The 27,312-nt window shown below is 37.1% G+C and overlaps 2 protein-coding genes across 2 annotated transcripts in view; one reads left to right on the forward strand and one right to left on the reverse strand.

Moving 5' to 3' along the window:
* Nucleotides 1-7,641: 7,641 nt before the first annotated feature.
* On the reverse strand, nt 7,642-16,711 carry LOC122141008 (gastrula zinc finger protein XlCGF49.1-like). The gene is made up of 3 exons (XM_042746678.1): nt 16,707-16,711; nt 15,448-15,533; nt 7,642-8,237 (listed from the first exon to the last, which is right to left on the reverse strand). Exons 1-3 carry the CDS (start codon nt 16,709-16,711, stop codon nt 7,642-7,644), a joined length of 687 nt encoding a protein of 228 aa, XP_042602612.1.
* A 5,659-nt stretch (nt 16,712-22,370) lies between these two features.
* LOC109098242 (NACHT, LRR and PYD domains-containing protein 3-like) overlaps nt 22,371-27,312 on the forward strand; it is a 59,628-nt gene continuing 54,686 nt past the window's right edge. The window contains 1 exon segment of the mRNA XM_042746686.1: nt 22,371-22,520. The gene's annotated coding sequence lies outside the window, so the exon portion shown is untranslated.

Genomic DNA, 27,312 nt, shown 5'->3' on the forward strand with positions numbered 1-27,312 from the left:
TGCACCCAGGGTGCGACTGGGGTTTGGTGACTTGCTCAGTCACCTCAGGTTCATTCACTCCACCCTTCTACATTTCCTGCCCGTACTGAGAAACAAACTCATGAGTTTCAGGTTACACAAGTACGATTCTCTAACCATTAGGCCACAACTACCCTAGTTTGGCTAGTGCTTATCAATAAATGAATGAAACTGAAATCAAGTATAAGCAAATTCCTCACCAAAACAGATCAGATGTTAAAAAGAGATTTAATTCTGGCAGACTTCAACAATTAATTTCAGACAGTATATTTAAAACACAACTAAATAAATACTGAATAAATATAAAATAAGTATATATAGTCTCCAGGAACAGCAACAATAGGCCTGGGTTTTGACAAATTTCACAATTTAATTTGGTTTTGACTCACAAGCATTCAATTCGATTCAACTCAATTAAATAATGATTATTTTGGATATATATCAAGTACAGTACAAGCCAAATTTTCAAGGAAAAAAACTAATGCTGTAAAATATAAATAGTCAATTTGTACTACATTACTATAAAAGGCCTATTGAAGGTTAAAATTAAGTTAAAATTAAATTAAATTTATATACAAACTTAAATTACACTCAAGTTACAATTAGTATCAGAATAAGCTTTATTACCAGGTATGTTTACACAGCGACAGAACAAAAACCGATAATAAAAGAATAAAAATTAGAACAAGAAATAACAACATACAAATTGACAATTGTGTGTGCAGGTATATTACAAGACATATTATGTGCAAACTTGAAGTGTAGACTAAGTACGTGTGTTAGATAAATAAGTGTATGTGTGTATAAATAGTGTTGTGTGTTCCACAGTTATTGTCAAGTGTTCATGAGATGCATTGCCTGAGGGAAGAAACTGTTCCTGTGTCTGGTCGTTCTGGTGCTCAGTGCTCTGTAGCGTTGACCAGATGACAACAGTTCAAAGAGGAAGTGTGCTGGATGTGAGGGGTCCAGAGTGATTTTGCCAGCCCTTTTGCTCACTCTGGATAAGTACATCTCTTAAATAGAAGGGAGGGTTGTACAAATGATTCGCTCAGCAGTCCGGACTACCCTCTGTAGTCTTCTGAGGTCAGATTTAGAAGCTGAACCAGACAGTTACTGAAGTGCAGAGGACGGATTCAATGATGGCTGAGTAGAACTGTTCCAGCAGCTCCTGTGGCAGGTTAAACTTCCTCTGCTGGGCCTTTTTCACAATGGAGTCAATGTGAATGTCCCACTTCAGGTCCTGAGATATTGCAGTGGAGTCATTCAGCTTCCTGGGCACCACAATCACAGTGCTGTTCATGATGGTGAGTGGGGGGAGAACAGGGGGTTTCTCCTGTAGTCCAGTCCATTGTTTTGAGCGTGTTGTGCTCCAGGTTGTTGAGACTGCACCAGACAGCCAGCTCTTTAACCTCCTGTCTGTAAGCAGACTCGTCACCATCCTGAATGAGGCCGATGAGTGTGGTGTCGTCTGCAAACTTCAGGAGCTTGACAGAGGGGTCATTAGATGTGCAGTCATTGGTGTACAGGGAGAAGAGCATTGGGGAGAGAACGCAGCCCTGGGGAGCTCCAGTGCTGATTGTACGGGTGCTGGATGTGTATTTTCCCCAGCCTCACTAGCTGCTGCCTGTCTGTCAGGAAGCTGTTGATCCACTGACAGACGGAGGTGGGCACGGAGAGCTGAGTTAGTTTGGGCAGGAGGAGGTTTGGGATGATAGTGTTAAGAAGCCGAGCTGAAATCCACAAACAGGATCCTCATATAAGCTCCTGATCTGTCTAGATGTTGCAGAACATAATGCAGTCCCATGTTGACTGCATTGTCCACAGACCTGTTTCCTGAAGGCAAACTGAAGAGGATCCAGTAAGGGTCCAGTGATGTCCTTCAGCTGGGCCAGCACCAGTTTTCAAATTACTTCATGGCCACAGACATTAGAGCCACGGGCCTGTAGTCATTTAGTTCTGTAATTTTGGGTTTCTTTGGGATCGGGATGATGGTGGAGCGTTTGAAGCATGAAGGGACTTCACACAGCTCCAGTGATCTGTTGAAGATCTTTGTGAAGATGGGGGCCAGCTGGTCAGCACAGGATTTCAGACAGGCTGGTGTAACACCGTCTGGGCCTGGTGCTTTTTTCTTTTTCTGCTTCAGGAAGACCTGGCACACCTCACCTTCACTGATGTGAGGTGCAGGTGTGGGGGAGAGTGGGGTTGCAGGATGTGTGAATGGTTCTGTGGAGAGGTGTTAAGGGCGGGTGTGGGGTGTTTTTTCAAACCTGCAGTAAAACTCATTCAGATCATCTGCCAGTTGTTGAATCTCCACAGTGCTGGGGGATGGTTTCTTGCAGTTGGTGATCTCCTTCAGACATTTCCACACTAATGTCCGCACTAGAGTTTTACAGCCCTTAATACAGGTTTAGCTGATTTCAGTTTCTGCCTGTAGGTCAGTATAAGATGAACCAAAGAGTAATCAGAGAGTCCTAAAACTGCCAGTGGAACAGAGTGATACGCACTCCTTATTGTGGTGTATCAGTGATCCAATATATTACTGTCTCTGGTGGGACATGTGATGTGCTGTCTCTATTTTGACAGTTCATTAGAGAGATTTGCTTTATTAAAGTCCCCAAGAATGGTTAAAACAGAGTCCGGGTGTTCTTGTTCTGTATCTGTGATCTGATCAGCGAGTTTCTGTAAAGCTGAGCTCACATGTGCTTGCGGAGGAATGTAAACACTAATGAAGAGTGTTAATGAAGAGTGTTTCTAGATCTGAACAGCATATCTTCTTTAACACAGTTACATCTGTACACCACCTTTCGTTGATGTAAAAGCATGTCCCAACCACCGCGCAATTTCCCCATTGATTCTGCGTCGCTATCTGCTCTAAACAGCTGAAAGCCCGGCGGATGGAGCGTACTGTCCCGTATGGTGTCATTCAGCCAGGTTTCCATGAAACACAGAGCAGCAGAGTGTGAGAAATCCTTATTAGTCCAGGAGAGCAGAAGAAGTTTGTCCATTTTTTGGGTACAGAGCGGAGGTTCGCCAGATGGATGCTATGCAAAGGCATTCGAAATCCACGCTGCCTGAGCTTCAAGAGGGCGCCGGCTCGCTTCCCCCATCTGTGCGTCCTGAAGCGCTTGATCAGCGCCACTGCACCGTTAACTAATATGTCCAGCAATTCATGTCTGGTGAAACTTGCAGGAATATAACTAAAGACAGGACAAACTAACAAAAACAACTGCGGAGCACGCCACGCATGTCTGGTGAAACTTGCAGCAATATATGGAATTTTACATAATTGTATTTACGTAATTGCATAAATGTATTTCTACTCCAATTTGTTTTTTGAAGCAAAAACATTTAAATGGAGGCTGTCACAAAAACATAACTGATTTATTCAACCATAAATTATAATGAATGCTATATGGTGCATATATTTAGCAAAATGCTCCTTTCTAAAGTTCATTTTTCTAGCTAATAATGAGTTCATGGTTGTGGAATTACAAATTTATAAAATGTTAAATCTAGGTTCCAATGTAATAGTGGTATATAAACTGAAAAAGTTATGTACATTGTTGTTTTACATTTTGAGGTAAAAAAGGATCACATCAGGAAGCCAGGTGTCTGAGATAATGACCTTTTGTCTTTGTGCTCTTCCATTGCCAGTTGACTTTTTTACAGACTGATTCGATTAGCACCTATGCATTTGAATGACACTGTTATGCTGATGAGATCAGGGACTGGGGAAACTCCTGTAACAGGACTTTCCTGTACTGCATGCATGCTTTGTTTAGATGGTCTCCACCTCTATGTATCTCTCCCCCTTAAAATGTGTATATATACACACAATGTATCAACGACTAGTTAGACTTTTGATGACTACAGTGCCACGCAGCGTGTTCTCAATAAAGAACTCTGCTGAAGATTACCCAAGAGTCTCCTGGTCTTCGCTTCTGAGTTTTCAACAATGGTCACCAAATGTGTTTTTCTGTGGCAAACGTGACGTTAAGAGACACATTGTTTTCAAGCTATTGTCGTCTTTTTGTGTTTGAAACACTGATTGAGCGATGACATGAGACAGATTTCGGCACTTTCTGATGTTCATTCATGTTTATTTCATGCTGTAACCGATATGTCACTCCACATTAAACAACATCAAGACGGCATCTATTGTTTGAATACTGTAATAAAGTAACAAAACATAAAGCTTATTGCAATTTATGGACGGGAGGTGCACTACAATGTCCCCATCATTATCTGAAAACAGGCTAGACTATAAATTCTTCAAATTTAAGAATCAATATTGTTTCATAAAAATGAGAATCTATTTAAATAAAGAAACCTGACATCATTTTTTTAACCAGCCCTAAGCAGCAACATGCTGCTCCAGATGCTGCCAGCCCATGGATGGAGTCATGAACCTAAAGTGCTGGTTACAGTTCATCGGCAGGGTCATTTCAGACAACTTCAGCATGCGACGGTTTGTAGGACTGTTCACAACGCTGTGGGCGGAGATGATGACAATCCTCCACAAAGTTTATTCAGGAGGTTTTGCTGGCCTTGCTGGCCATGAACCATTCGCTGTGTTGCTGGAGCCATTGACAGCATCCACATCAGGATTTTTCCTCCTGGTGAGCCACAAAAAGTGTTGCGTAAACAGAAAGCTTATTCTACATGTGAATATTCTATGTGTACACTGGCAATCTAGGATAAGTACATGATGCCCTTGTCCTGCGCAGATCACCAATGTACCACCAGGCTCTGTATCCACCAGCTGGATACTGTCTCTTGGGAGGTGGTGCCTGCAGCATCCTATTGCTGTCATGACCCCATACCACCAGCCTGATACAACAAGCAAGAAACATCATGGAGCACACCTTCGAGATGTTAAAGACGCGCTGGCATGCTATTGTCTTGAGGGCCCTGGATATCAGACCACTGTTCGACCCAGAGGTGATTGGTGCCTGTTGACATGGAGAATGCAGCAGTGGATGAGAGGGACCTGTCAGGGAACAATCTCCGAGGACATCTTGCCACTCAGCTTTCTTCTCCTGAGGAACTGCCTGCGTGTCTGAGTGAACATGACTATATCTAGACCAAGGGTGTCAAACTCAATTCCTGGAGGGCCAGAGCCCAGCAGAGATTTGTTCCAACCCTGCTCCAACACACATATAAGGTTGTTTTAATATATTCCTGGAGGGGTTGATTAGTTGGGTGATTTGTTTTTAATTAGGGTTGAGGGCCCTGTAGGAATTGAGTTTGACACCCCTGATCTAGACAGGAAAGTGTTCTCTCCTCGTCCCCCTGTGCCTGTTCTTTCAGAAAATAAAGAAGAGCCTGGCTGTCACCCGACCTCTTTCTTGATCGATGGCTGCTCCTGGCTTCCTCAGAAAGGGTAGAAGCTGGTACAGTTTGGGGCACCACTGACTTCCATAGTAGGAAACAAAAAGGAAGTCAGTGGTGCTCCAGAAATGTATACAGATGTGGAACAATTATCTACTTTCTTTTACAGTCTTAGAGTAAACTATGCAAGAAGCACTTCCCTAATGTTGTAAAATATGACTTTGCTAGAGGACTTGCAGCACACACAAACCTACGAGAGGCAGAGTCAGCCCATGAAGAAAGACTTGCTGAACCAACCACAGAAAATATCCAGCTAGCAGAAGAAGGCAAGCTGAAATGAGGAGGAGGATACCAACTGCCATCATCTGACTGGATCTTAAGAACATTATGCTTTGTATGACAGATTCCACGAATACAATACAAAAGACCCAAGAGATGCTCTAAGGAGAGTCCTTTAACTTTACAGATGGGTATCTACTCACGTCGCAGAGCAACTCTTTGCTGCAATGCACAAAAACTATTATTTCCTGAACATGCTGAATGCATCCACAAAGCAATGACCAAATGAAGATGGTATGTTGACTTGTTTTGAATTTTATGCCAAGTTAAGCCAAATTAAACATGATGCAGCTATCTACAGTACTTAAGCACACAATATCACACACGTGTCATGCCTGTCCACAATACAAGCCAGTCCTGCTTTTGTGTAAGCCCTATTCTCCCTACTCCCACTTGCTTTGGGTTTGAGAAGCTCAGTGTACCGCATCCTCAACAGTGCTGCTCATATCTGACACCCAATGTTTCCACTCTAAATTAATCTGGACTAATGTGCGTTAAAGTAATTATTTCCCTCAAAATGTAGAAACAATTACAAGATTGGTTCTTAGAAGTATAAGCATCTATGTAGGGCTACAACCTTCGAACAGAGATGGCAGTGGTGGTCACAAACAACAACCACACAACAGAGCTACTTAAGGAGGCAATGCATCCTTTGATAGATCTGTATGCAAGAGAGGGTATTAGTTTGATGTTTCAATAGCTAATGTTTAGACTTGCCAACTAATGCACTAGCAAGTTTATACACTCATCCGGTATGTTCAAAGCCGAAGCCGTCTCCTCAGCTCTTCTCTTTTGTCATTGTGGCTACATTGCATGTTTTTGATGATTGCAGTCATATTGGCACCACATTTCGACAAGCCGTTTCGGACCCATACTTGCTTCGTGGTCAGCATTTCAAAAGTTCTGTCAACCTCTGTCTCCCTGTAGACTTCTTTCTCATTGGCTATTGTGAAAGTACTGACATAATCATAGCTGTAATCATCCCGGTTTAAAATCATAAATATCAAACATGTTAGATATTATCGGGATGGTTCTAAAGTATCTGCGAGCAGATCTGGAGCTGTAAGATTCGATCTGTGATTACCTGGTAATCTGTGCTGAACACTGGAACTGACTGAGATCCTGGACATGAATTTCTCTCAAATTCTCTTTTTCTCAAATCAGTTACCATTACAGTCTCCAGCCAATTTAAAAACATGTCTGCCTTTTCAAATGTCTCCTCCATTTGCGCTCCAAAAATGTGGAGACTTTCCCAAAGTCTTTATGATATTTAAGACTTTTTACGGACTTCAAGTTCTTGACAAGGATCAGTATCAGGGCTGATGAAGCAGCTCAAATGTGCGTGCATGAATGAGAGCTACACACATACTTCCACTCTTGTAAGGAATCACTCATAAGTTCTTTTTATCTGCTGTCAGATGTTGACATAACGCATTGCTATGGGTTGCATCTTGCTTACTTGACCGACAGATTGTCCTTCTGAGACCGCAAGCTTCATGCTTTCTCACCTTATCTCCACTTTTTGTTGCAATTACTCTGCTTATTTTACATATAAAATGCAAGATGATTACATATTCATTATTATGATCACGCATGTGTATCATTGCAACAGAACTCTCTGCATATCCCTGTTCACATTGGTTTGATTTGAATAACTAGTGCTAGGGAAATACAAGTATCGGCAGACACTCAATATTAAATGACTCAGATCAAAGATCTGTTTGATATACCAAAGTCTTCTCACACTAAAGATACGTGAAAAGCTTCCCTCCAGTGTGAGTCCTCATGTGGGTGTAACGGGATCCTTTATTTTTGTGAAGCTCTTTCCACACTGTTTGCATGTGTATGGCCTCTCTCCAGTGTGAACTCTCATGTGATTCTTCAGACTTTCTTTCCGTGAGAAGCTCTTTCCACACTGTTGGCAGGTGAAGGGTTTCTCACCGGTGTGAACTCTCAAGTGGACTTCAAGGTTAGTGTGTTGTTTGCGCAGCTCATTCCACAGTGATGGCACATGAAAGGCGTCTCTCCAGTGTGAGTCATTATGTGATTCTTAAGGTGCTTACTGTCGGTGAAACGCTTTCCACACTGATGGCATACACAGCAGCTTTCTCTCGAGTGAATCCGCATGTGATTTTTAAGGCTTTCTTTACGAGTGAAACTCTTTCCACACTGATCACATGTGAACGGCTTCTCTCCGGTGTGAGTTCTCATGTGAGTCTGAAGATTTCCTTTTCGATTCAGCGTTTTTCCACACAGTTTGCAGGTGTACGTCTTCTCTCCGGTGTGAAGACTCTTGTGGGTATAAAGGGTTCCTTGATGTGTGAAGCTCTTTCCACAGTGATCACATGTGAACGGCTTCTCTCCAGTGTGAATATTCATGTGAGTCTTCAGATTTCCTTTCTGAGAGAAACTCCTTCCACACTGTTGGCAGGTGAAACATTTTCTAGTTCCAGCCTTCTGAGCTCTTTTTTCAAAGAAAGATTTTTCTCCGGTTATGAAATCTCCTGTTTGATTCAGATCTTGACTCTCCTCTTTCAGCGCCATCATGTCTAAAGCAGAAAACAACAAATATATGTTTAAAGCATTAAAACCATCAATTTAATAGTAAGCAGATATAACAGACTCAAGCACTAAGCCACCATCGTCACACAGTGCGCATATGCATTTAAGTGGGTAAATAAAGGAGGACTATTTTAAAGTCTGTCGTATGTGTTGCACTTCCTGCTGCCAACTGGTGCTGAAATGACCCTGAACCACAATAGCCACATCCACATAATCAGGCCCCATGACCAAACCTACAACACCAATGTGATCTTAACTTAAGGTGCTTTGTGCAAAACCGGGCACTGGTTCTTCCAAAATTTATTATGGTAGTGAATGGCTGTTGAGATTTTGAATTTATTATGGTAGTGATCCATCCATCATCACAAGGATTTTTTATTTTTTGTCATTTGATTCAATGTCCTAAAACATCTCTAGTGTACCTTATTTACTTAGCTTGTTAATAATTTATGTTTAAATAATTATTAAGTACAAACCTGATTCCAAAAAAGTTGGGACACTGTACAAATTGTGAGTAAAACAGGAATGGAATAATTAACAAATCTCATAAACTTATATGTTATTCACAATAGAATATAGATAACATACCAAATGTTTAAGTGAGACATTTTGAAATGTCATGCCAAATATTGTCTCATTTTGGATTTCATGAGAGCTAAACAGGAAAAAAAAAAAGTTAAGAGGGGGACAGGTAACAGTACATATAAGGAACAGCTGGAGGACCAAATTTGCAACTTTATTAGGTCAACTGGCAAAATGATTGGGTATAAAAAGAGCCTCTCAGAGTGGCAGTGTCTCTCAGAAGTCAAGATGGGCAGAGGATCACCAATTCCCCCAATGCTGCGGCGGCGAAAAATAGTGGAGCAATATCAGAAAGGTGTTTCTCAGAGAAAAATTGCAAAGAGTTTGAAGTTATCATCATCTACAGTGAATAATATCATCCAAAGATTCAGAGAATCTGGAACAATCTCTGTGTGTAAGGGTCAAGGCCGGAAAACCATACTGGATGCCCGTGATCTTCGGGCCCTTAGACAGCACTGCATCACATACAGGAATGCTACTGTAATTGATTTCATGTCATGGGCTCAGGAATACTTCCAGAAAACATTGTCGGTGAACACAATCCACCGCGCCATTCTCCGTTGCCAGCTAAAACTCTATAGGTCAAAAAAAAGAAGCCATATCTAAACATGATCCAGAAGCGCGCAGGCATTTTCTCTGGGCCAAGGCCCATTTAAAAATGGACTGTGGCAAAGTGGAAAACTGTTCTGTTGTCAGACGAATCAAAATTTGAAGTTCTTTTTGGAAAACTGGGACGCCATGTCATCCGGACTAAAGAGGACAAGGACAAACCAAGTTGTTATCAGCGCTCAGTTCAGAAGCCTGCATCTCTGATGGTATGGGGTTGCATGCAGGCGCGCAGATGGCACTAGGGACGGGGGGGACATGACCCCCTCAGATTCATAGTGACCCGATCCGTCCCCCTCACTGTCTCAATGAAAGGCTCTATTGGTAAACAGGGGATTAATCAGGGTTTCCGCTATGTACATTAGTCTAAGTAGTGCCCTGCCTGCCGTTCCTTAACCCTCTGGGGCCGACTAATGAAAATATGCGCTTTGTGTCGTTTTCTCCTGATAATACCAAAAAGAACTTAAATTACACTTGTTTTGATCATACAGATAAGAGAAATACATCAATCAAATCTGTAAAAGGTTTAGTTTTAATTGTATCCACACATAATAACAACAAAACTTTGTGCATTTACAAAATAAAGGAAACAAACAGGGTGCGCTGTCTGCAGCCTCGGTCTGCGGTGATCTTTATTCAGAAACGCGTCAATAAAATGAATGATAACTCAGTGAATACTCATTTGTGGTGTTGATTGGATGGTTATTCAAGTTACGTTTTGATGTCGATTCTCATACCCAGCGATACGATATTTTTTTTATGTTATATAACATAAAACAGCAATACGATATAAAAAATATATATATATTGTTACTAGCCTAATATCAGTGAGATTGGTTAGACAAAACGTTACTGAGATATGCTATTCTCTGTTCATGAATATAGCCATACATGTTGAAATATGTTGAAATATCTGATGAAAGAGTTCAAGCAGGTAAGTTTCAGACTAATTTCAAATATAGAGCTTCTGTTATGAATTATATATAATATTTTAATTTGAATGTCGGAATCAGTCGGATAGAAATAAACAGCCGTTTGTGTAGTAAATGGTTAGCATCCGTGATGCGGCTAACGCTAATATAATAAGTGTTAGAATTAAAATTCTTTATTAACTATTTAAAGCTCCTATACATTTAATTAGGGTAAAAAACAAACAAACAGGACGACATAAAGGCGTTTACTGCTTTTACACACTAGAATTTTTTTTTAATGATTGTATATCCAAAAGGTGTACAAAAATGTATGGTTCAGTGTTTATGTCCTCAAAATCAGTCTTTCAAAAAAGCAGTTCTAACCTAGGCTTATTCTTGGCTGGATAACTAGCAGGTTTAAAAAAATAAAATAAAATACGAACACAGTTTGATTAAATAAAAGTGCATTAAAAAACTTATGATAGTAGTACCATTCACTAACATTATGCTACTTCATGCATTATCTAACATCAACTTACAGTGAGTGAATATATTTTCCAACATTAATTAATGTTTTTGCGGATGTTAATACAAACACTTGATCATTCACATTTATTCATTGTGCATTAAATTAAGTTAACAGATAAAAACTTTTTATTTTACAAATGAATGAGTACATTTTGAAATGTATAATTTTTAATTCATTTTTTAAACTTATCTAGATTTTATTATAAAAGCTGAGGTTTGCTATTAGAGAAAAACTAATGTTTCATTTGTTCAGACTCAGCCCATTGTTTGACTTCTATACTTATAAAGTATATTTATTATATTTTTTTACAGCTGCAGGCGGAGGAAGACCATGGAACACCCCAGCAAACTCATAAACAGACAACATTTACAGAAGCTTTTCAGTGGCAGCAAAAATATGACAAAAACTCACCCGAGGCAAGAAAGCTGAACCGAGCTGTTGCTGAATTCATATGTATGGATAAAGTGCCCATTTATACAGTTCAAAAATGTGGATTCCAACAAATGCTCCATCATTTCAACCCAAAATACCAGCTTCCAAGTCTTAAACTTTTTTTTGTACAATTAGATTCTAAGCATATTTAATGACACCAGAGACCTCATAATCCAGCATCTCAGAGACAAACTGTTTTACAGCTGCATAACAGATCTTTGGACAAGTACAACTGCAGACACTTTCATGTCTGTAACTCTGCAGTACATTACTAAAATCGTGGAAATTGCAATCCTGGTGTCTTGGCTGTTGTGGTCTCTCAACACAGACCACACTGCTGAAAGTTTGAAGGAGGCCTTTGAAGAAAAACTTGAAGACTGGAAGTTGGACATTGCAAGAATGTCAGGCATCACAACAGACGATGCCACAAATAACAAAAAAGCCTTTGAGGACTACACCTGGATTCCTTGTTTTGGACACAATCTCCACCTTGCTGTAAATAAGAAAAGATACACGAGTATCTTCAGCATCGCTATTTTGACCTGCAGCTGCGGTTTCTTTTGAACACTGCAACCTACCTTGATCCACGATTTAAGAAACAGCTTTGTCCTCTCTAAAGGATGATGTGAAGCAAAGAACTCCGGGATGAGGTACATCTTGAGAAAAAATGGGGCAATGAAAATGAAGGAAATGCATCTCGGGTGTCTGGAGGAGAGACAGGAAAAAAAGAAGTCTAAGCCCATCAAAAAAAAACCAAAGCAGTTTCTTGAGCATGAAAGTTTCTGCTTTCCACCATACAAGGGGAAAGAAAGAAAAAGGAGAGCCAGCATCCTCAAGTCAAGCACCTCTTTCTGGAAGTGACGAGTATAAGATGAAGGAAAAGATACACTTGGTGTCAGCGGTCGCATGATGCCTGAAGTCAGTGCTGAGGATGATCCACTTTCCTGTTGGAAAACAAATATGGGTACTCTAGAGTTTGCCAGGAAGTACCTTTGCATTGCTGCATCAAGCTGTTCATCTGAAAGAGTGTTCAGTACTGCAGGGTACATTGTTAGCCCAAGACGCTCAAGACTGAGTCAGAACATGTTGATATGTTAGTGTTTCTTTACTCTAGAAATCTGAAAATGGCCAAAGAAAGTAACTTAAGGAATAACCTCTTTGTGTAGGCCAGATATTGTTTTGGTGTGAGAACTTGTTTGAAAAAATGCTTGTTCCTTTATCTAGTATGGTTTAATTACTCAAATGTTTTACAGGAAGTACCTTGGCTTGAAATACTAAATTATGCCATTGTGTTGGTTTTTTTGCATTACATAATAATATGTTTTAATGTTATAACTTGTTGTTCATGTTCATGGCATATTTTTGTTTAATTTATAAAAATGTTAAAGTTTTATAAATAATAAGAATGTTTATTCAGTCATGACTTGTTTGTTTTGTTATTTTATCTAGTTATTTAATCACTCAAATGTTTACAATCATTGGCTTGAAATACTTAAATTATGCCATTGTTGTTTTTTTTTTACATTTATAATAATATTTTAGTTTATAACTTGTTGGGTCATGGCGTATATTGTTTAATTTATAAAAATTTTTTTTTAGGGTTGTAATTTATTTTCATTTATTACTTGTGGAAAAACTTGAAAACACAATTTTAAACAAGTATGAAGAATGGCACATTGTTTAACTTTATTAATAAAAATAGTGTGTTGTCTAGCATGCTTTTGTGTTTTGCTTTGGTACCAAGAACCATGAAATTTTTACTGGTAAATTTAGTCTAAATTAAACTTTGGTTTGGTACCGAAATTGGTACCGAGAATCGTGGATTTTCACTGGTATCGGTACCGAATACTGAAATTTTTGGTTTGGTACCGAAATTGGTACCGAGAACCGTGGATTTTCACTGGTATCGGTACCGAATACTGAAATTTTGAAAAATACTAAGCTTCTGTTCATCAATATCTACTCTGGTGTAAGTATTTTGAGATGTGTTATACCCGGGATCCTCTGAGGTGTAAATGTATCAAGTAAGCTGTAAATATCACTCCATGATAATATGTGTGCTAATATGTGGTATGTCGGTATTGTGTTCTTTTTTTTCTATAAATTAGTATTAGTATCAGTGACCATCACAATAATGGTTAATAATGTATTTTTAAAAAAGTATTTTGTCCACAGAGTCTTTCTTGTAACTCTTCTCTCTCAGTCACACACCTGGCTGAAAGGCTCATTATGTGGGTCTTTGTCTTCTCAGGTGGGAATCACAGCAGTATGCATGATAGTTGACGCCTTCTCGCATATACCTCTCCTACACAAAAAGTGTCTTTAAAATGTAAATCAATATATTGTTTTCTGTGAGCGAGTAATCAGATGATTTTTCACATCATTTTAAAGCAAAAAACTCTTAGGCTTGAAAATCTGTTCTCAGAAGTCTTGTGAACAAATGTTCTCTAAGTGTTTTATTGCCTTATTTCAGTGACGTCAAAATTTTAGTTTTTCACTAACCACACATAAACGTCGCTTTCTCAAAAACACAATCATGTACATACATGCTGCTCACATATTATTACAGTGTTATTAGCCTTTAGCCATTTATATTTTTATAAGCAACTGAAAAAAAACACAAATATCAGGGCATGTCAAAACTTCTCTAGGCCCCCAAAACAACCTCAGGCCTCAGAGGGTTAAACTTGTAGGCTACTAATCGGTTTTTTGAAAGACGCTTTTGACCGCAGTGTCTGACAAGTCCCAAAACACACTTGTAGCCAATCAGCAGTAAGGGGGCGTGTCTTGTCCTGATAGCGAGAAGAGAGTGCCCAATTTGAGTACACAGGACGCATATTACATTACATTTACATTTTGTCATTTAGCAGATGCTTTTATTCAAAATTAGCATATTAGCAATCAACTGTAGATTGAGAGAGATGGCAGATAAAAAAGAGGAAAATATCAGAGAAACAAAACATTAAAAAGAAGGGTTATCATCAGGCAAGAGGTAGGACCTGCGTAAATATCGGAGCAGCTTTCCAACAGTGGAGAGAAACTGAAGGAGTGGGAAGGGCTCGAATTGGACACCGAGGTTGCTTTGTTTCTTTTTGATAGGTGAGTAACGTTGATTTTGCTTTGTTTCACACAACTTATCCATGTTGGCTTTTGTTTGAATATGCTTGTGTTGTTTCCGCGATCGTCGTTGCCATGGTTGTGTATGTACGTGTGGGGCTAAGATTTCAAAATAGGGGCGAGGCACGGTGGCCAAGAGAGCTCCACCCGCTGCAACTTCACAAAACACATTCAAATAGAAGAAGCACCAGGAGATTAAGAAAACATCTTCATCAGTTTGACAGCACACGTGCTGCAAATACTTGCAACACAAACAAATACAGAAACGAGCTGCAAATGCTCAACACAAAAAAAATTACCCCAACAAAACGAAAATAAAATTTTTGGCGTAACCACAGTTGTACAAATACCATGGTTAAAATATGGTTAGAGTAGTAAATCCATGTTTGTTTTTTTGTTGATGATAGTAGTAATAATACAACAAAGAAGAAGTAATAAGGCTTTTGAGAATATAGGAGTGTATTTGTATTGGATAAGAATGGGTTCCTATTCCTAAACTTGAGCAACTTGTCTCACCCCTCAGTCCCCAGACGATTGCAGACTGTATATAAAAGAAGAGGGGATGCCACAACAGTGGTAAACATGGCCTTGTCACAACTTTTTTGAGATGTGTTGATGCCATGAAATTTAAAATCAACTTATTTTTCCTTAAAATGATAAATTTTTCTCAGTTTAAACATTTGATTGATTTATAATATTTTTTTTGTTGTGTTTTGAATATTGTATTTTGATTCTTCCATATCATTGCTTTCTGTTTTTATTCACAATTTGTACAGTGTCCCCTTTTTTGGAATCGGGTTTGTACATAGAAGTATCGTAATTAATAACAGTTAACTGTATCCTGTAATTTATAGTAAATGACCATTTTTTCCATAATAAAGGTATACAGTGAAACCAAGATTTTTTTGTTTGTTATTATGTTGTGAAAATCTCAAACTTCAGAGGCTTTACTAAATCAGCGATTACATGAACAGATGTTTTCAACAAGACTGTCATTTAGCTTTGAGAATGAAAACCAACCTGTGTGTGTCTCAGTCTCTTCATGTTTGAGTCTGAATGTGTCTTCAATCTTCACGTCTTCTCTCTCCTCTTTAATATCACTCCATCTTTATAACACTGTGTAGAACCCTCAGTCTCTCTTCAACAGGAGCTTCTCTGTTGTTTAAGATCAGAATAATTAACAGATCATAATAAACCCAATCTAAATCTCTGGGTGTGTCTCAATCAGCTCCCTAGTTCAGTAGTCAGCACACTAGTAAGGGTAACAAAAGCATCTTATCGACACAAATTATAACATAATACTAAAGTGTCAAAGCAATAAATGAAGACCGTTATGTGTGTTATAAACATATTCTGCTTTCACTTTCAGTGAATAATTCTCCCTGCTTTCAGAGTTTGTCTCTGCATTAACTGTATTTATTTGTCACCAACTCTATCAACTAGCTAAATAAAGAAGTAAACACACACATAGTCGAAGTGTTTACGACGAGATGATTCACTTTATAGAGACGCGTTTCTCCTGTTACTCATTCACTCACGAGAAATAACAGAAATTAACATCGGATAAAGCAGTACAACTTACGTTCAAAAAAACACTTTACAGCTCTTGTCTTGTCAAAAAATAACTGTTTCCATTTGATTTAAACACTTTAAGTGATTAAAAAACACCTTTCTTCAGCCGAATCACAACAGAGCCGGAGCGCGGCGCGCGCCTATGACGTCACATCGACATATCAAAATAAAAGTTCTGCTTTCCCACGCAAAAGCGTACATGCTTAGAGAGTTCATCTAAACCAACAACAACAATAATAACTATTAACAAAGAAAACAATTATTTATTTATTTAAAAAAATTTTGAAGTGTTATAGTTTTTAATATTTTTTAATGTGATTTTTTAGTTGAATTTTTGTGTAAGTGTGTGTTATTTTTATATAAATATAACTGAAAACACATTTTGTAGTTTATATATTATTTATATACACAGGTGCTGGTCATATAATTAGAAAATCATCAAAAAGTTGATTTATTTCACTAATTCCATTCAGAAAGTGAAACTTGTATATTATATTCATTCATTACACACAGACTGATATACTTCAAATGTTTATTTCTTTTAGTTTAGATGATTATAACTGACAACTAAGGAAAATCCCAAATTCAGTATCTCAGAAAATTAGATTACCCTTGTGAAAAAGAAGTGCACTTAAGTATACTTTTATAAGTGTACTTATTGCGGAAATAATATACTTTAACATTTAATTTGCACTTATGTGTGTCACCGCATTTTCACCACTTAAGTACGTTATATTTGTAATTAATTTCAAATGTATCACATTTTAAAATTATATAAATGCAATAAGTTGAAACTTTTGAGTGCTTTTTTTAAAGCACTTAAGTGGGTCTTTTTAGTACATCTTTATATGTACAATTATATGTTCATAATTGCTTCTAGTGTCTTTAAAATATGGTTAAAGTGTACAACTAATGTACTGACAAGCAATTACTGTTAACTAAAATATACTTTATTGTTGTGTTTTAAATATTCTTTTGTGTGTGTTTTAAATGTAGTTTTTGTGACACATAAATTAAACTTATTATTTTTTGTTTTTTTTTTTAATATATTTTAGTTTTTAATTTTATTTTTTTTGATTTTTTTAACTTTTGAGTGATTTTTTAAACCACTTAAGTGGTACATAATTTATATGTGCTTTGAAATATGGTAAATATGCACTTCTGAATAAGCAATTAATGTGAACTAAAATGTACTTCCATTACATATATCTCTGGCAATGAAGTTGAAATTTAGTATATTTAATTAAATATATTTAATTATTTGAAATAGTTTTTGACCTAGTTAAAATAAAATGGAAAACCCTCTATTTATTGACAATCTCTAAAACAAATACACAAAAACACTTTTTGCCGATGCACAAGAAAAACCCAACACTATACACAGTTACAACACTTCAACTCAATTATTAGAAAGAGTCTGGAGAACAATGCTAATTTCGCCATCACAGAAAACATCATACTGTATGATGTATACGACTGTTTCCTCAATGGGGACCTACAAATGTCCACAAGGTCAAAATTTACTGGTATTACTATCCTTGTGGAGTCATTTGATCCCCATAACATATAGGATTACTAACACACATACACACACACACACACACTTAATACAAAAAAAATCAAGAAAATTATCATTCCATGTACAACAATTGAAACTTTTGTTGTTTATTGTTAAAAATTTGTGTTATTTGTTACTCTGGTTTCACAGACAAGGCTTAAGACCAGCCCCGGACTAAAATGTAATTCTGAGCTGTTTCAACTCAAAGAAATTTGCACTGACTGATCTTTAAAAATACCAGTGCCTTTGTTTTGTCTTAAGATGCACACCAGTAATGTTTTTTTTAAGGCATGTTCATGAAAATGATCCTGGCTTAGTGGAACCCGGCCATTAGTTCTCAAACCTTTACTAGCACCAACATTAAACAGGACCTAAAGTTTTCTTCTAAAATCTTACTGCAGCATTAGTGAAAGCAAGTTTAGACTGAATAAATTAATAATAAAAAAAAGAACTCCAAATGAACTTGAACTGCTCTCCATCGGGACTAAACTTCAAATGTCATGAAGCTGCACACCATCTCTCTTCACAGTCTGTGTGAACGGAAAAGATCCAAAGAGGCAGGAAAGTCAGAAAAAATACATTGAGGAAAGAAAGAAAAAAGAAGAAAAAAAAACAAACAAAGAAAAGAACAACCATTGTTATAAAACATATCCAGTGAAAGCAATAGACACAATTGCAGTCCAAAAAGTTTATATACACCTTACAGTATCAGCAAAATGTTAATAATTTAAGCAATAAGAGGGTAGAGAGATAGAATCATTAAAAAATGGTAATTTCTGCAAGGTGTGTGTAAACTTTTGACCACATCTGCATCACCTAAGAGCTGAATTAACGTTACCTCAATCATCAGGGCAACATGGTAGAAGAATGCTGGGAGATTTTCCCTCAACAAAGCACAAAATTATTGTGATTACTGGGTGGTTGGTGTTACGGGCTGAACAGGACGTGAGACAAGCGGATCCATTTGCAAACTTTATTAGAAGACGTGGTCAGAAACAGGCATGGGTCAGACAAAGGCAAACAGATATGTAGCAGACAAGGCAAGAGCAATCCATTAAACTAAGAATGGGTCCAGTCAACGGCAGACGTCATCCAACAGGGCGAGACTAGAGGGATAACCCAGGTACAAGGCAGGGGCAAACAGTATCCAAAGAGGGCAAGACGAGAGAGGTAATCCAAAGAACACAGGCAAAGATAACAACACGAGGGAAAAAAACACAGAAAGGCAAATCTAAGCAGGAAAACAAGACAACATGGAATAAACTAGTGATAAGCGCATCTAGTTGTCTGAGTGAGTGTTTATATAGTGAGTGTGTGGTGGGGTACAGCTGTGTGCAATCAGCGGATTCAGCAGTGTGTGTGTGATCATTGCCTTCAGCTGTGTGCAATTAGTGCAATGGGTGATGGGAACTGTAATCGGGGGTGAAGTGCAACAGTGGGTGTAGTGCAGGAGTCCATGTAGTGAGTGGGTGACCTCTGGTGGTAAATGAATGGAAGTTCATATACCAGATTCGTGACAGTTGGCGTGCTACAAATAATGAATGGAAGCCGTTAAATATTATGTCCAATCATTAACTGTATTATACCATGAATAATACAGCTTGTGAATAGTCCTAGTCACTTACATGTTATAGCCTACAGGCTACCTCTGAAAGTAAAACAATATAACAGCCTATGTTATCAGTTGGAGCCCACTTCAACTTTTAGAACATTTTATTAACAAAAAAACTCAAAATAGGCTACATGTGAGGAATAAAGTTTGGGTGTGTGGTGGAATTTTCACAAACTTGGAATTTTGATCCGATCATTAAAGAGCTTGAAAAACACACAAAATAAAGACATTATTTGTGTTTCGCTATGAAACTGATTTTGAAAGCGGAGACATATTAAAAGTAGGCCTCCTAAAAGCACAATGCTTATTGCTATTGGGTGGCTGGCGCACTACAAATAACGAATGCAATGGAAGACATGAAATATAATTTCCAAGTAAACTGTCCCCGAGTATGAGACATGGTGTGATTTCTGATAATAATCCCACATATATTTGAGTGTATTTAAAAAAAAGCATTAAATAAGAGAGCTACAGCGCCCCCCAAAGGAATGTCGATTGGGTGTGTGAGCTGATGTTAAGATAAAAAGTTGTTCCTGGTCAGTCTGTTAATAAAAATCATAATCTTGATATTAAGCTGTTTCCGTAAATCCTTAAAACTGACTCTTCCTCATCCCGTTAAGATGATGCGGCCGCTCGGACACAACAATATTCAAATCAATTCCGGTGGCCTGCTACTTCTCCCGGTGCTCTCAATCCGGGACATTTGCATGTGCAATAAAGGCCATACTCTCAAAATATTATAACTTTAATTTCTATGATTTAAATTCTCTAAACATTTCGACTTTATTCTTTATTCTAAAAAAAAACAGCATTATTTCTAGAGGTGGCTGATATATTGAATATTACTGGTGGTTATAATATTGATTATGTACATTAAATATTACAAGATCGGATCTTTGAATTTTGTTCAGTAGCGTTAAATTTAATATTAAATTGTTTAGTTAAAATAAAATATTGTATTTTTAGCAGCCAATTTTTTTTTTTGGTCCACACACGCGATCACATTCCGACATCAGAATGCAGTCAGACATAAATTAATTCAATTTTTCAATTCAAGTTTATTTGTATAGCGCTTTTTACGATACAAATCATTGCAAAGCAACTTTACAGAAAATTAAGTTTCTACAATATTTAGTAGTAGCTTATCAGTGGTGACTGTCAGTTCATGTGCCTATGGCAGAAATGTTCAGAGAAAAATCAATAAAAAAGACGTAAACAAACAGACGATTAACACTATTAACAGCAATTATGCAATCAAACTTATAGCAAAATGTGGTAATTCTGTATGTTGTCTCTGGGTTAGCATCATCTGAGGTCCTCTGAGGGGTTGGCATCATCTCTTCTCAGGTGTTCTGGATCCAGACTGGAGCTTGTGTAAATCCTAGTTACCACGGGATGTAAATCCAGCAGAAACAGAGAAACAAACAGAGACATAATCAGCGTAGCTGCTGTTCCAGCCAAGTAAAATTAATTAGTTTAACCGAAGTTAAAGAATAATAATGAGCATTTGATCAGATATAAACTGCAGTCCAAAATTATGAGATGCATTATTTGAATGCTTGGCCAAAAAAGGTGTGTTTTTTAATCTAGATTTTAAACAGAGAGAGTGTGTCTGAGCCCCGAACATTATCAGGAAGGCTATTCCAGATTTTGGGGAGCCAAATGCGAAAAAAAGCTCTACCTCCTTTAGTGGACTTTGCTATCCTAGGTACTATCAAAAGTCCAGCGTTTTTGTGACCTTAGGGAGCGTGATGGGGTTGTAGCTGGGTAGAAGACTAGTTAGGTACGCAGGAGCTAAGCCATTAAGGGCCTTATAAGTAAGTAATAATATTTTTGTAACTGATACGGGACTTAATAGGTAGCCAGTGCAGAGACTGTAGTATTGGGGTAATATGATCATATTTTCTTGACCTGGTAAGGACTCTAGCCGCTGCATTTTTGTTTGGGACTACCTGTAGCTTGTTTATTGAAGATGCAGGACAACCAGCTAGCAGTGCATTACAATAGTCCAGTCTAGAGGTCATGAATGCATGAACTAGCTTTTCTGCATCAGGAACAGTTAACATGTTTGGTAGCTTGGCAATGTTTCTAAGATGGAAATTACACAATCAGTTTACCTCCTGAGTTCATGTAGCAAGAACTGCCGCGTTACGGTGAAAGCTGCATGAATGGCAAGACTAAATTAAGAATAAAGAAAATGTATATCAAGATATACTTATTTGATTCATCATCTGCAGTACATGTCTCATCTGTAATCATCCAAACGTGGCGCTCCGTTGTTCTCTTCTTGTTTGTTCCCTCACACATCACGATTACATAAACATGGCACACAGAGCATTTTTCAAAATCTGGTGAAGTAGTGCACCGTCATGACGTAGTATTTTGGCGCATGCGCATTAAACAAAAGAGACACTGCGTGGTTACGTATTATTTCAAGCTTTCTATTTCTATTCAAGTTGAAGTTGTTCTCATTCGTTGTGTAGTTAGTCCAAAGACTGTGGTTAGACTCAATCTCCTAACTAAAAGTCATTTTTACAGTGCAGTTTAGCCTATAATAGAAACCAAATGTAGACTATTTGAATCCAAATTAATTTAGCCAATAAGTGTTAATGGAGTATACTGTATAGGAAAGTTTATTGAAGTTTATTTATTTTTTTATTAATTAATTAATGCACATAGTATATATTACAGACTAAATATTAATTCATTTAAAATACATTAACAAATGTAATTTTGGAGAACACACAAGTTGAATTAAGTGAATTATTATTTTATATATGCTTTATTTAGTATGTTGATAAATATATCAAAATACTTATTTAAAGCACAATAAAATCATAATTAATGTAAATGTATGTTTAAGTAATACTTAATTAGACATTATCATAAAGTACATTTTTTATAAAGTGCTCTTAAGTATGACCTATTGTCTCTTTAAGTACACTTAAGTGGCCTTTAATTTTAATTATATTATATTATCTTCAAGTGCACTTTTTAAAAAGTATAATTTTGAGATTTGAAGTACACAAAAAGTACAGTTTTAATACAATTAAGCACACTTCTTTTTCACAAGGGTAGGTGGTTTGCTCAAGGGCACCTCAGGTTCATTCACTCCACCCTCCTACATTTCCTGCCCGTACTGAGAAACCAACTCACGAGCTTCAGGTTACACAAGTACATCTCTCTAACCATTAGGCCGCAACTACCCTAGTTTGCCCACAACGGTGTGATTGTGTGTTTCATGTCTCTTTCCTGTTTTTATGACCCTTCCTGAAAGGAAGCAGATTTCAGAGCTACTGTTCAACAAAACAGGCACAGAGGAGGAAATCAAACAAGCTACAAATATTAGAGGTGAGTGTCTGATTTTTTGCTGTTTTCATTTATGATCTGTCATTGGTCACTTTCAGCTTCCGAGACTCTAATGTTGTTATTTTGTCATTTTGATGATTTTATGTAAAGCTCTTCATGTGGTGATCAAACAGATGATCAAGTGTGTCTTTGTCAGTGAATCACAGAAAGCTGCACATTCTGATACTGTCACATGGTGTATTAATTAGTGAGTCTGTAGGTGTCTTTACACAACAACAAGCTCATATTCGTGCATGTACTATGTCTGTGTGATGCAAAATAAATTATTCTAAAAAAAAAAAAAATTATTTATTTATTATAAAGTATTTGTATTTATTTACAACTGCACAGATAAACATAATGAGTGATTAGAATTTCTCAGTTGTTTCCATTGAATTAGATTAGCCTAATATATTAATGAAATGCATTAATACTGAGTAAATTCCATGCACTTTGTTTTGACGTACACCATTACTGATTATATAAACAGCATTATGAGGCATCTGTGACTTAGCATGTTTGCAGTAAAGGCATTATGCACATCTCATTTGTCTTTTTTTTAAACCCAGTATAACTAAGTTCTGGAGCCTAAAATGTTAAAGCATTCATCCACGAATGAATATTTGGAAAAAGAACATTTTAGGGGATGAAACATGAATATGATTAAATATGGATTATTTTAAGAGAGTCGCTTTTGCCAGTTTGTAATCTTTCGTTTAAGTGCTGGTTTGAGTAAATTAGCCAAGGACATAAAAGCATCTCCACTCATCCTAAAATGCTTATCCCAATCAGTGTCACTTTAACTGTCCATTATGTCCCAAAACACTCCTAGAAATTATTTCAAACACAGGAGAGCTTCACTATTTGACCTCATGGTTACGCTGAGTTAAACCATAAACACAGGTTCGGACAATTAAGAACCACCACATATTCCCTGAGTGTTTCTACCTGTACCTTCAGTTGTTCATTTATGATCTCCACATTATTTGACTTTATTTACAGATGCTTTTCTGCTGCTTTAACAATGATTTTAATTCTCTTTATCACTACTTTTCTGTTTGTGCAGAGCTATTTACCACTACTTTTGAAACGGGCATTATTGGGAGTGTGTCATCTATTGTTGTGTTGTTTTCCCCCTTCTTTCTCCCTCTCTCTCCGTCATAGACCGCAAATTGTTTTCCAGCTGATGCTTATCGCCCATCAATATCAATTGTGTGTGAACGCCGCAAAAGCCCCAAAGAGTATAACAAAGCAAGGAAACAAGGCTGAAGTGTTGACGGAAACATGCTTTAATCTTTGCCCTGGGGCCCATTCTTCGTACCTCGTTTAATACATCTGAGATGATTTTTTTAATCGTAATAACTGATCTCTGGCTCATTTGGTTCTTCAAACAAATTTGCAGATCTGATTCAAATATCTGGATTAAGTTGTCTAAGATTACTGCACCTTCTTGTGTTACTCGTAAAGGGCAGATCATTTGGTTCTTCAAACAAATTTGAGGATTTGATTGATTTGTTTGGAGCAAGACGGCAACATAATGACGTCATATAATTGAATAAGACAACTGACGAAAAACTTGACAAATTTCTGGAAACAGCCAAGTGAACAAATCTACATAAATGTAGTAATAGATGAATTAAATGTGCACTGGTGTTTTTTTTTTTGTTTTTTTTACATGATTCACAATATTTATATTCACGATTTCTTATATTTGTACAGGCTTTACATTTTAAGTTCAATGATGTACAGTAATTAGCAATTCATGTAATTTTATATTTGAACAGATTTATTACATGACAACATTAATTAAAGTTTCTTATGGTTTGATATATCAAGCCACTCCCTTAATCACTCAAATTAATGCACGACTCTACATTATCTGTATAGCATGTGTGTAAGACTCTAATACAATGAAGTTATTATTTTATCACAAATAATTCTTTCAGTGAGTAAAACTGGCTGTGTTCAGATTACACAACATTATAATATTATTTTCAAATAAATGTTTTAATTATTATTATTATTTTAAATGATTGTCCCCAGATTAGTAGGGTACTCTTGTAATAAATTAGCAGTGGCTAGGATAGACTTTAAATATCAATTCCACTTAATACATTAAATAAGATGCTCCTTAACAGGTTTAAGCTTACGGACCTTTTGCTATGACATAGTGTTAATTTTGTTAACAAAAACTATGACGAAAAATGTTAGTTGACAAGCTTTTTTCCCATGACTAAGACTAGATGAAGACGAGACGATAATAAGGTTAATAAACGATAACTAAGACTATATCAACATGCAATTTCATTGACGAATTAAGACAGACTAAAATGTATTCAAAAAGATTTCAAAAAGACATCTTTTTATATTCGTCAAAAAAGGAGACAACATGTTATTGTGGACTACTCTACACGTGAGCTTTCATGAGTGCGGTTGCCAGATATGAACAGTTCTAATCCCTGAATCAGAGCATCTGTTACATTGATCCATCTTCTCCCTGCTGTGTTTTGCTTATTTTAAGCAATCTGTCAATCATGCACATGCACTCGCTCCTCATTGCGGAAGCGCCACCGCAGATGACCTGAAAACACAGACAAACAAGATGGAGTTCAGCAATCTCATTGAAAGCATCATTCAGCAGGTCTGAGTTCTGTCATGAGATCTCGACTGTATTGTTTGCGATTGTGATTGCTGAATAAATGCACTTACTCAACCGCTGTTGTTTTGCCATTTGGAATTAGTGGAATTACTTGGTATTTCACTGTTTTCATAATGTAGACAGAGAGATTGTATAAGTCTTTGGTATTTATTTATATAATAAAAAACCTATAATAAATCAGTACACTAGATGAGGTAAAATACACTATGTATGTGTCCACATTCTTTTGATTTGTGCTTACTGAAGAAAGTGCAATACCTGAAATGCAAAAGTTAATTTCTCAAATGACAACAATCATTACTATTATAATTTTAAGCAAAAATAATTTATCAGTTTAACCATTATACAGCATGACGAAATACATACATACATGCGCATACATTTCACTGACTTATACTTGACCAAACAAAAACAGGACAAGGTTGATTAAATATGATATCTAAAATTTACATTTGAGTAAGACTAAGACTAAATTAAAAATGGCTGCCAAAATTAATACTGCTGTACGGTTAATTAATGATAAAAAATGATAAGGTTTATTGAATAATTGCCAACAATCAAATCCAGCTAACTGAGTTAGTGACGTACGGAGAATGGGAATTCAGAAAAAGCAGGCTTTTAGAAAAGGGATATTGAAATGCATAAATTAGATTTAGAATCTGAGCATCTGCCCGCAAAGCCCAATTCATTACAATTCAATTCAAGTCGTTATTATGGGCAAGGATATCGAACTAGGCTAATTTGGTGGAGATGGAATTTTCATTAGGGTTAAATTTAAGTTTTTATTATTCTAATTTATGCATTTCAGTATCCCTTTCTGCCTGCTTTTCTACCATACAAAACCTAATCATTTCTGCCTCACATTCTTGCTTTTTAATCAAAAGATCCATTTCCTTTAACTTTAGAGCAATCATTGGATCCTGAGGCACAGAATCAAAACTTGGACTTACCTCTTGAACTGTAGCACCTACTAATTCAGCATCCACGGCCATACCCAACTAAAGCTCATCAACGTCATCAGACTGCTTAGGTAGGATACCTGCAGCTATCAATTTCTCGTAAAGATTCTCTTTAAGCACTTGTTTGGTGGTATCTTTTTGAATCTTAATTTTAAAGAAATCTGAGATCAAAATTAAGTCTTTTTTTTTCTACAAGTATTAAAAACTTCGACCGTAGGAGCAAGAGTAAAAGCCATTGGATCAAATTCAATTATTACGTCTCCCTCCTATTCCTTCCCCACCCAAAGATGACCGTAACTGTAACTGAGGATATCTGACTTGTACCTCCATTTAGGGAGGCTGAAGTCAATTCCTACTTTGTTGTGTTTGTGTGAATAGCAGGTAAACTGAAATGGCCAAAATAAATGTGGGCTTTGCTGTTACAATGTAGTCTCATTTGTACTGTCTAGGGGTCTCGTTTATAAAATGAAATGTGGAATGTTTAATATAAGTTTACGTGCGCCCAAAAGCCAAAAATGGCGTACGCCAAAAAATATTCCGATTTATAAAACAGTGCGTACGCACATGTGCAATGTTCCTTTATAAATCACAGATCACCCGCAGATGTCACCCATTTTTAACCATAAATAGTCAATGCAAACTGATGATCAGCATGATAAAATGAGAGTGGAATCCCATATATACCTGGTGGCATGCGAGACCCGCCAATTCAATCCAAGAAAGTGAAAACGTGCATTTCTGTTAGCCTAATTTTAATAATGGCGACAGGTGAGAAAAGAAAAAAGGGTTCCTAAAGATACTGAGATTGAAACATAGGGGGAGGTGGAGGCTCGGAAAACTGTGGTTATTTGGTGGCCACAGCATGGGGTGTAAAAAGAAGCAGTGAGAGTCAAGTATTGCTTCTTCTGCCGTCAAGTTTGTCAGTGGACAGAACGGACCAGTTTGCAGAATTAAAGAAAAAAATGGTCCGACCTTAGATACAAATTTTTTTTACCAACATATTACATTTGTGTTGTTATTAGGCTATATACCTATTAAATAGATTGATTTTTCAAAAAGTTTGTTACATGTTGAGGCAAAATAGGTGAAATAAAGATTCTCATGTCATTCAAGGTGGAGGCAAAGAGAAAACTGTCCTGCCCACCGCCAGAGCGTGGCTGCAACTGGTGGGGGCCAA

This window comes from Cyprinus carpio, chromosome A4 (assembly GCF_018340385.1).
Source record: "Cyprinus carpio isolate SPL01 chromosome A4, ASM1834038v1, whole genome shotgun sequence".
In the NCBI taxonomy this organism is placed as follows: Eukaryota; Metazoa; Chordata; class Actinopteri; order Cypriniformes; family Cyprinidae; genus Cyprinus; species Cyprinus carpio.

Bases quoted from the DNA above. Each gene is read 5' to 3' on its own strand.
- LOC122141008 (XM_042746678.1), bottom strand. The intron at 8,238-15,447 runs GTTGGTTTTCAT...TTTCTGCTTTAG, and splicing joins AGAGACTGAGACACACACAG to ACATGATGGCGCTGAAAGAG.